Consider the following 10,491-nt stretch of genomic DNA (forward strand, 5'->3'; position numbering starts at 1 on the left):
ATTGTTTTGCATTATTTATCTTTACAGAATTTCCAAAAACTATTTGAAACCAAGATGTTATCTGGTATGAACTTACATATATATATATATATATATATATATATATATATGTGTTCAGAATAAAAAGAACTTAGTTCTATCTTCTTTTGCTACTCACTATTATCCAACATGATAGTAGTAACAGGTCATTTTGTGTCATTTGTTAGAACATTATTTTATATATTTATCCATATAAGAAACCTCTGGAAAATGTTTGTTTGAAAAATATTTTTCCATGTTATTAACATATTACGGAAACTCATATGATTTAGTCACCTAGGTGTTTACAGTTGAGCCATCTGTCATAAGCTAATATTATGTTTATAATAACTACAAAGTACATGAATTTACCACCCCCAATAAAAACATGTACACGATACAATGTCATGTTTACATTAGACGCTAGGGACGATTTTTGTAGCTGACATTAAATATTTTGAATATGAGGACTCATAGATATTTCAAAGCAATATGGTGTGGGACTGTGGATATGTAGAACTAAAAGCTTCCGTATCATACAAACTAACAATTATTATTGGACCATCGCTGATTCAGTGATACACCCATCTCGATCACCTTAGCTTTTTATATCTGCTGTCAATCACTAACGCACTCCACAAAACACTTCATATGTAAATACTATTTTAATTTTTTCGATCGTATCACGATTTTTCATCATGTTTTTTGGCTGTTTGTATTATTTTCCTTTGATGCGATCATAACCGAGTCTGGCCCACTATTGACTGTGTCCAACTTATTTTTCCTTTTATTTGCTAATTTCGGGAAAATACTTGTACACAAAAATAATTATTTGCATGAAATAACCAAAATCAAATAAAGCCCGTTAGCGAAATAACCCAAATCAAACCCAATAGACAAAGGCTTTTAAGTTAAAGCCCACTAATCATAATCGGGTCGACCCGGTCCGAGTCCGCCGTCTAGATTCCCCAAGCTATTCGATAATCGCCGGAGATCGCATTTTGACTAGCACCATTCTGGGAACTGATCGGAGATCTGTGGATCATGGCGACGGAGAAACGGGAAATGGAGGAGGATGAGGTGAAGACGGATGATGGATCTCCGAAGATCAAACCGAGACCTATTGTTCAGCTGGGAATATTTCTCATCTCTCACAGTCCCGTCTTCAGGTTGACCTGTTTCCGCCATCATTTTGCTTCACAATGTCTTTTGGTTTCTATATTTTGACTCCGCTGATGGTGTTATAGTGTGGTTTTCTCTGCTGCTGGGGTTATGGCGCTGCTGCTTTTACCGCTGCTTGCAAAGAACACTTACATCTCCGAGAATGCTCTAATGCCAGGTTTGAATGAATGTCTCATAATCTCATGCTTTTGTTTCCTTATGACTGTTGATGAAAATAAAGAATGATACTTGTGGTTAATTGAGACATTGTGGGTGTTAACCAAATTTTCATCAACACTGTTGAATGATGTGAGTCTATGGCTTTTCCAATTCAAGCGCTCTGTTGTTTGGTGGTTTACATTTTTTCTGAATGTGTTCTTCAGGCTCTGCACGGTCCATGCTCTCTCATCGGGATGTTTCTGATGGAAGCAAACTGGTTAACGACGTAAAGAACTTTCGATTGAATCATGAAGGCCAGGTTGTGTAAGTCTTTTCTCCATTATAATTCTTCCAGTAGCTCCTCCACTTTTAATATAGCTTTCTCCAACATTTTGAGGAAAAGAAACCTAAGAAAGTAATTACCTCTTTTGATTTATTTACCAGTTGACAGTCTCCTGTTTTGTTCTTTACCCGAGTAATTTATAGATTCTATATTTGTGTGACTTTTTCTTTTTCTAGTGAAGTCCAGAGGCTCATTGGAAACTACATGTTAGATATGGGTGCTGAAGTTTCTTATCAAAAGTTCCAGCCTGAAGGAAACCACTTTCACCCACTCCACTTCTTCTCCGGTCCTGCTTCATTTACAAATCTAGGGAATGTCAGTTGTGCTTCTTATGGGGTTAATGTTGCTGGGATTATAAGAGCCCCTCGTGGTGATGGAAAAGAGTCTATTGTCCTGGTCACTCCCTATGATTTCATAAACGGTGGAGATTACGAGGCTTTGTCTTTAGGCATTGCCAGTTCTCTATTCTCCTTGCTCGCTAGAGTTACCTGGCTTTCCAAAGACATTATATGGCTTGTAGCTGATTCTCGCTATGGAGACTATAGACCTGTTGCCGCATGGTTAACTGAATACCACACACCTTCGTTTGAAGTCTCTGACTTGTCCAAGTGCGACGAGCTTAATCCATCTGACAGCTTCAGAAGGGCTGGAACAGTGGCTGCTGCTTTGGTTGTGAAGGTTGATGGTAGAAGCGAACGGTTCGAGGACACACTGAGTATCTACGCAGAGGCATCTAATGGGCAGATGCCAAACCTCGACCTCATCAATGTTGTGAATTACTTAGCGGTGCACAGGCAGGGCTTTTATGTTAAGGTGGAGAAGGTTGTATCTTTACTCTCCTCTAGTTGGCTGAAGACTGTTGGGGAAATATTTGAAGCTGTTGGAAAAGTGGCTCGTTCGTTAAATCCTGACTGGAAGTTTGGTATCCCAGCCGCAGACTATCTTGAAGGCAGTGCTACGCTAGCAAGTTCACTCTATTCCCAGGTAAAGTTTATAATGTTATCTGTCCTTAAGTAAATTCCTGTGGTTGCACTCACACGAATAGATTGTAATGTTTCATTATTTTCTTTATTCATTCTCATCAGGCCCTTGGTATCCCAACTGGTCCTCATGGAGCTTTCCGTGATTATCAAGTTGATGCAATTACTTTGAAAGTTTCGCCTAGATATCCTCCTGACAATAAGGGAAGGCAACACGAGTTCTTTCTGCGAGGTGCCCAGTAAGTTTTCGCATTTATGTTTGCTATCTTTTTATTATGTATACCTACCTCTGCTAGTTTATGCGAGTCTTGTAATGCAAAAGAACTAACTTTGTATCAGTGTTAGATGATAACTCTGTGCTTGCTCTTTAAACGCAGGTTACTTGAAGGAACTATAAGATCAGTGAACAATCTCCTTGAGAAGTTCCATCAATCGTTTTTCCTTTACCTGTTAACTTCCCCAGGCAAATTTATCTCTGTAGGAGTCTACATGATCGCCTTTGCTCTTCTTGTAGCCCCTCTTGCGATGGTCGCAGCCTCTTTATACATTGATGGATGTACCACTCAAAACCCTGCCGAAAACCTCAAGTCATGGAAGTGGCTAGACGCAGCTAAACAGGTCTTTGCTTTGCACCTGTTAGGTTTCATCGTCACACTGCTTCCATATTTCATCTGTCAAGTACCGGGAGAACAATCTCCAACAAACCGCTCCATCATCTGGGCCACTACGTCATCTTCGCTTCTCCTTATAACCTTTGTCACAATTCCGGGTTGCTCTCCATTCTCCTCTCGCCTCCATGGAACCAACTGGGCTGTCTTGAAATCGGTGACCATCTCAGCTGCCTTCATCGGTCTGTGCCTCATGTCCATAATCAACTTTGCCACCGCAGAGATTGGAGCGTTGCTACTAGTGCCAATGTGTCTAATGGTTCGTCCAATAAAACCCGATCTGAGATCCAGACGTGTTAAGAGCCTGCTGCGTGCGTTGTGCAGCATTGTATTGGTGACCATTGGGTTCCCAGTCATATTTTTCGCAATCTCCAAGGGATTGATAGGAGAAGGGCTCGTGGGGTTGAGTCTTGGAGGAGAGTTTTGGACATGGTTAGAGTCGCTATGGGCATGGAAGAGTGCTACATATCTATACATAGGTATGGTTTATCTTCCTTGCTGGCTCCTTTGCCTCTGTATTTTGTTTCATCCATCTTAATTATTTCCTTGCTTAGTCGAAAGCTATACACACTTTGTTTGAATTTGTTATCCAACAACCTTGTGCTTGTAATTTTTTTGGTGTCTTGAAAATTTGAGAAACTAAAGCAGATACTAAGCTCTGAAGTGTAAAATGCGTAGTTGCTTACAGAGAAAAAAGGTATCTTAACAAACACAAACAAAGAGAGCAAAACTGAGTATATCTACCAAGTTAAACTAGATGGTTTTACTACAAAGATTCTGGTTGCAACGACTCTGAAGTAGAGCGTGTTCTTTGTCCGAATCCCAACATCGAGTTACCCAAATCAAAGTCCAATACAAAGCCTTCTAACTGAAGCCCACCCATTATAATCGGGCTGACCGGGTTCGACCCGCCGTCTACAATACCCAAGCATCGGACACCACCACCAACATCCACCATCAGATTCCTCCCATGAATCCTCCACCTCACCATCTCGCTCTGCAGTGACAGATCAACCGCCGGGAAATCTACCTCACTCGAAGACGTGAAGCAGAGACTGAACGGTGCTACGGGAGATACCGACTTAGCGTTAGTCGCAGCTTTAGTGTAAGCTTCTGCAAACACCGCGAAGATTGAGCTCTCCAGCATCGTGTAAGGAACCACCGTGCTTAGTTCCACAGACAACGGACCATCCACGGAGAGCCTTTTATCGTTGACTCTGATTGATTTAACGTTAATCACGTAACTGCCACTCGAGACGGATGACAGAGGAGTGTAGACCAGGGATTTAGACGCGGCAACTCCGAAAACATCTTCAACCGAACTCGTTGAGGCGACGCCGTTCGACTGCGACAGGTAAAGCGTTAAACGACGGCGTTCGTTAGTTTGCGCGGCGAGTTGCGAGGGAAGAGAGATCTGGGCCTTTCCTAGGCCCATTACTCCTTGGGCTCCACTAGCAAGCCCACGTAGCAGCGACGGAGGAGCACAAGCGAAGAGGATATCAGCGGTTCCCGGAGAAGAAACAGATCCAAATGACAAGACGTCTCTTGCAATCTCTCCTCTCGCTGCGATACCAACGTCGCCATTTCTCACAAGCAAATCGCACACCGCGTTACGCGATACTCGCTCGTCCCCAACCTTCGCCTTAAGGCAGCCGCTAGAGCTCCCGGAGACCAGACTCCGAGAAGAGGAAACATGTCCGGAGGAACAATCGAACCATAGAAGCGAACCGGAGAGATCAACGACGAGCTTGACAGGCTCCGGCGAATCGCCCATAAGAATCTGTGCGATGTATTGACCGGTATGTACGTCGCGAGCAACAGGGAAAACGACGCCGTTAACTGAATCAGACATCTGCGAATTTGAAATGAATACAACGGAAAGGAAGGAGAAGAGGACGAGATTCAGACAAGAAGCCATTACAAGTGTGATTGAGTGTGGGGGACGCAATGGATGAAGACGGTTTTAAAGGATTAGTTAGGTTCTGGTTTGAATCTGAGATGCGGTGGGCCGACGCTGGTTTATAAGATTGGGATAGCGAATGTGAACCGATAAGGATTGGTTAGATTTGAGGCAAGTGCTGAGTAGACTGCGTGTCGTTTTGCGGATTTGTGGGGACCTTTTTTTTTCTTTTTTTGTCAATGTTTATCCATTTATTTAAAAAGAAAAAGGAGACGATTAGAGGAGTTTTGGCACGTGCAAAGATAAGGTTTCTTAATATTTTCGTTTTTCGGCGAATATTCGTAGTCGTGTAAAGGTTTATGCCTACTTCGCCAACTCGAGTTAAAGTTGGTTTGATAGAGTTACAAAGTCCATGCGGCAGTTTTTGATTGGTATCCAGAATAACAGAGTTGTGGGAAGTGGGAACTATGAAGAGTGAGATTAGGCTCATACACAAAATGGGTCTAATTAACTCGGGAAATTTTTAGCGGAAGATAAGAAACTGTTTCTTAACTTTTAACTAAAAAGTTAAGAACCAGTTCTTAAATAAGGACTTTAATAACCGGTTCTTAACTTTTTTATTTAAAAGTTAAGAAACAGTTTTTTTAACTTCCGGTAAAAACTCCACTATAAGAACCCGGTTTAATCATGGTCTTATGGCGATATAGCCCAATATTGTCCATGCCTTCTTACAGCAAAACAATATGGTCTCTAGATTTATTTGATAATCCACAGATGAAGTAAGTTGACGCTACATTCAATTCTCATAAGAAACACGATAGGGAGACCATGGCAATGCCTTCAAATTGCCATAAACATTAATTCATTGCTCATCTAGATAACTCATGAGACCTAACTCTTCTAGATAATAAAGCTTATTCTTTCTTTAGCACTCAATAAAAGAGATACAAGTGCATTTGGAATAGAAATCGATCTTAAAAAGCTTCTTAATTTGCAAGAACAAATGAGAAGGAAAGAATTTTAGATTGTCACCAAGGACAAAGAGACTTTTAATTGGTTAATAAGAGATTCATGAGAGAGTGTTGCACCCAAGCAACTGTAGGACCATGATTTCTACAATATGACAAACCGAATATTTCTTCCCTTCCACAAAGATTGTTATTTTGGAGTTTTCACACACTTTATAAAGTTATAATGTAAAAAAGAATCTTATTTTAATACATAATTTTGAAAGAAAAGATTGTTATAAGTAGTAATTGCCTTATCAACATGGAGAAAATGAAGAAATAAGCTATAAAGTTACACTGAAAACAAAAACAACAATCTTTGTGAAACAACTAAGAATCTCAAAACAATAGTCTTTGTGGAAAAGAGAAAGTAATTTGTTATATAATAAAACATAAATAAAATATACATTACTTAACGGGCAAATCTCTAAAATAGCACATTTCTAAGTTTATATCACAAAAATAGCACTCAAAAACTAAAATGACCAAAATAACACCTTTCTAAGTTTATCCTTTGAAAATTTTAATTTTTTTATTTTTCAAAATTTGAAATCTTATCCCAAAACCTCATTTCTCAACTCTAAACCCTAAACCCTAAACTCTAAACCATAAACCCTAAACTCTAAACCCTAAACCACCCTAAACTCTAAACCCTAAACCCTAAACTCTAAACCCTAAACCCTAAACTCTAAACCCTAAACCCTAAAATTTAAACCCTAAACCCTAAACTCTAAATCCTAAACTCCACCCTTTAACTCTAAACCCTAAGTTTGTGACTTTTGATAAAACATTAAGTGCTATTTTTGTGACTTTTGACCTTAAGTGCTAGTTTGGGAACAAAAACTCGATTTAGTGCTATTTTTGTCTTTTTCTCTTACTTAATATCAAAATACTATGAATGAGTGGAGGCGAAATGCTCTTTGCTTAATTCTTTAATTGCCTGTAGTGTAACTGTTTTATGCAATCAGAATCCCAGGATACAACGTTTAACAAGATCATGAGATTCGCTCTCTGTTTGCTTCTTCTGGCACCCGTCATTTCTAAATCGGCAGTAATAGTTTTAGTGGTCCCTTCAACTATTACACCGTTTAGAATCGTTGGATCTGATCACCTAATCTCCGTCACGTCAATCTACGTTGACGAAGTTCCTTTACCGTTGAACCCAAGTTTGCTTGAGGGCGGAGCCAAGCTCAGCGCGGTGGTTCCTTACACCGTACTACAAACCGATATCTACAATGCTCTTGCTCATCTCTTACGCTTAAAGCAACAAGATTATTCTTAAATTGATGAACAAATAAATGTGACCGAAGTGTTAGTAGTCTGGTGGTAGTAAAAAGGGTTTAGTTCTATTGTGTCTTGTATTCAAAATATCTTTAGGATGAAAAATATTTTTTAAATCGGAATATCTAAACACTGATACTAGATATGAAATATATGATTAATCTAATGCTTAGAACTTCACAGAAAATGGGAATTTCTGAGGTCCCTAGACCTGCGCCATTTAAACATTGCTTCGAAGAAGGTGGTTCTTAGAGAAACATGAAGAAGTTCATGAACGTACCGGTAATCGAGATTGGGCTGCCAGGGAGGGCAGGAGAGGAAAAGTGGAGGTTTTACGGTACTAATACGGTGGTGAAAGTATTGGAAACGGTGGTTTATTTGGCGTTCGTCGATGGGGAAAGAAGCTTAATGAGTCGATGGTCACTGGACACATCAACTTCAGAATATATGATCGAATTCTATTTTAGCACCACGCTTAAAACTGTTAGTGACTCTTTTGATCCATATACTTCAGCTGCTCCATGTGACCTTCCCGGAAATAGAATCAAGCACACATGACATGAAGAGATAGTCTTTGTCATTTCAGCTTTTACTTGTGCTCCAATCAAAAAAATTAATAAAATTATCAGTAGTTTCTCTTAATGTATCGTTTATCTGTCTAAAGTTTTAAGAATTTCGCACATTTATGAATAATTGTAAGACTTGCAAATTTTAGGTTTATGTTTTTACAAAAATAAGACATGAAAATCAAAAATATAAATAATTTATCTTCTTCTATTTCCAACTTTTTCTTATTTAAATATGTGTCATACCCAGGCTGGGACGGATCCGGATATCCGAGAAATTTAGGGTATCCGGATCCGGATCCGGATCCGTCGGATCCGTGGATTTAATATCCGGATCCGGATTCGTGGTTTCCGGATATCCGGATTTCGGATATCCGTCTCTATATTCTATTATCCGCGGATATCCGGATCTGGATCCGGATCCGCAAAAATAATTAAAAATAATAATTTTTTTAAAAAAACTAAAATTTTAAAAATAATACATAAATGAAATATTTATACAAGAGTTATAAATATATATATATATATATATATGTCTATAATATTGTAAAAACTAAAATATAATATTACAAAATTAATTTATGTATAAATATTATTATATAAAGTATAAATATTAATGAAATTTAAAAAGTTAATGTGTTTTAAAAGTACGGATCCGGATCCGGATATCCGGACCTAAAAATTAAGATATCCGGATCCGGATCCGGTTTGGACGGATCCAAGATTTTACTATTCAGATTCGGATCCGAGCACCCCAGATATCCTATTTTCGGAGCGGATCCGGAGCGGATCTCAGATCGAATCCGGATCTCGGATAATAAGTCCCCGGCCTACCATCAGCTACCTGAGATCATTTTAAAATAAATAATCTATAATCAAATAGTAAAAGTTTCTATAATGGCTATTTCGTTCATGGGAAATAACAAAAATATAAAGCCTCTAGAGAAATGTACCCAAGGTCCTAGCTTTGCTAGAAAGATACCAAAGAGCACTCACGTCAATGGTAGAGAACTTTATTACAATAAAACTTTTTTTTGTAGCCGGCTTACTAATATTAAATTGCAAAAAAATGACAAATGTTTACAAAAGCCCAAAAACTCTAGTTAAGGAGCATAGCCCAATGAAACTCACAAAATAGAATTTTTCTAAACTCATTTAGTTATCCAGCCTCAGTCAGAGGCCCAGTTGCTGTGTTGTTTTTGATTTGTCGATGGTATCGAAGAGAAACTGAATGGTCCGAGGTCGCTAGTCTGTCAACAAAAGAGTTTGATGCGGTGAAACAGATGATCTTTCTCAACGAAACCAGAACTGCATCATTACTGAGGCTTTCCTAGGGTTTGTTTCTCTGAAACTTTGGATTTTATTCCTGATTTGATGATCAATTAGAGAGAAGAGTGCATCAACTGATCGGAATTAGTTTGAGTGCAGGCGGTTGTTGCGCTCGTTCCATGTCCAATAGAGAGTTGCTTGCCAGCCTAGAAGAGTCAGCGATCGGACTGTTGAAGGAGAAGGTGGCGAGATCATCTGAGCCAATGAACTCTCCCAGTTGCATTGTGGATTGAGTCTACATCTTGAAGCCACTGTTGGACCCGAATATGACCCTCAGGTGAGGTACCGATAAGCGTGAGCTAGCATGTGGGTTGCGATAAGCCCATCATAACAAAGGGAGCTGAAAGCCGAGCTGACGACTGGACCTGGGAGACATCATAGCAGAGGTCACGACAGAAAGTGAGCTAACACCTTAAGAGACTCGGTCAAGAGGAGCCTAAAGCGAGTTCCGTAATTGAAGCCGAATATCTCGGAGAACAGTTGAAGGGTTGCCAACGAAACCTAGACTATATAAAGACGGAGAAGATAAAAGACAAGCCATCTCTTTTCCATATATCAACTTTTGTACTAGATTAAAAGCATTACGTATTCTTTAGTAATCATCTCAAGATACATTCCTTTGTATTCATCATCTTTCAACTCATCAATAAAATCATATTCATTCTTCAAGTTTATTTACGGGATTCAGCCCACGATTCTCATTCATCTCTCTTGACCTAACCTAAATCTAAGAAGTGAAACCTTGTCTCTCACAATTGGCGCCGTCTGTGGGGACAAATAATCGAATCCCTTTCTCTAAAGCTTAAAGGATGAATCCATTAGACGGAACGAATCCATCTAACCCCGATCAATCGAACCAGAGCAATAGCTCACCGAATCGCACTGCTCCGGGGGCAAATAACCCGAGAGCCTCCGGAGGGACCAACTCTGGGTCCTCAGCCCTCAATAACCCATCGCATCAATCCGCTCCGAACCAAACGGAAGATCAGCTTTCTGAGATCCGTCGGATGATGCTCCAGTTAGTGGACAAAGCTCAAGAGACCGAGCGAACGGTGCAACAGTTAGCCGAACGGCAGCAA

General features: G+C 39.7%; 2 protein-coding genes and 1 long non-coding RNA gene across 3 annotated transcripts; 2 read left to right on the forward strand and 1 right to left on the reverse strand.

The window, feature by feature from the left end:
- The first annotated feature begins 950 nt into the window (after window positions 1–950).
- Window positions 951–3,978, forward strand: LOC106433649 (glycosylphosphatidylinositol anchor attachment 1 protein-like). Its single transcript, XM_013874477.3, has 6 exons — window positions 951–1,187; window positions 1,266–1,357; window positions 1,563–1,662; window positions 1,858–2,665; window positions 2,767–2,900; window positions 3,039–3,978. The coding sequence occupies exons 1-6, from the start codon at window positions 1,063–1,065 to the stop codon at window positions 3,865–3,867; spliced, it is 2,088 nt and encodes a 695-aa protein (XP_013729931.1). The 5' UTR covers window positions 951–1,062; the 3' UTR covers window positions 3,868–3,978.
- LOC111209871 (probable aspartic proteinase GIP2) lies at window positions 3,977–5,247 on the reverse strand. The gene has a single exon (XM_022709890.2). The coding sequence runs from the start codon at window positions 5,245–5,247 to the stop codon at window positions 4,096–4,098; it is 1,152 nt and encodes a 383-aa protein (XP_022565611.1). The 3' UTR covers window positions 3,977–4,095.
- A 3,631-nt stretch (window positions 5,248–8,878) lies between these two features.
- On the forward strand, window positions 8,879–10,086 carry LOC106433638. Its single transcript, XR_007328975.1, has 2 exons — window positions 8,879–9,418; window positions 9,512–10,086. It is a non-coding gene; the product is annotated as an uncharacterized LOC106433638 (long non-coding RNA).
- Window positions 10,087–10,491: the final 405 nt, after the last annotated feature.

The sequence above is a fragment of the Brassica napus genome, chromosome C9, assembly GCF_020379485.1.
Source record: "Brassica napus cultivar Da-Ae chromosome C9, Da-Ae, whole genome shotgun sequence".
Classification (NCBI taxonomy): Eukaryota; Viridiplantae; Streptophyta; class Magnoliopsida; order Brassicales; family Brassicaceae; genus Brassica; species Brassica napus.

Excerpts from the sequence above, each read along its gene's own strand:
- LOC111209871 (XM_022709890.2), bottom strand. The coding sequence starts at position 5,247 with ATGGCTTCTTGTCTGAATCTCGTCCTCTTCTCCTTCCTTTCCGTTGTA.
- LOC106433649 (XM_013874477.3), top strand. The coding sequence starts at position 1,063 with ATGGCGACGGAGAAACGGGAAATGGAGGAGGATGAGGTGAAGACGGAT. Across the intron at positions 2,666-2,766 it reads CAAGTTCACTCTATTCCCAG|GCCCTTGGTATCCCAACTGG; the intron begins GTAAAGTTTATA and ends CATTCTCATCAG. Across the intron at positions 2,901-3,038 it reads TTCTTTCTGCGAGGTGCCCA|GTTACTTGAAGGAACTATAA; the intron begins GTAAGTTTTCGC and ends CTTTAAACGCAG.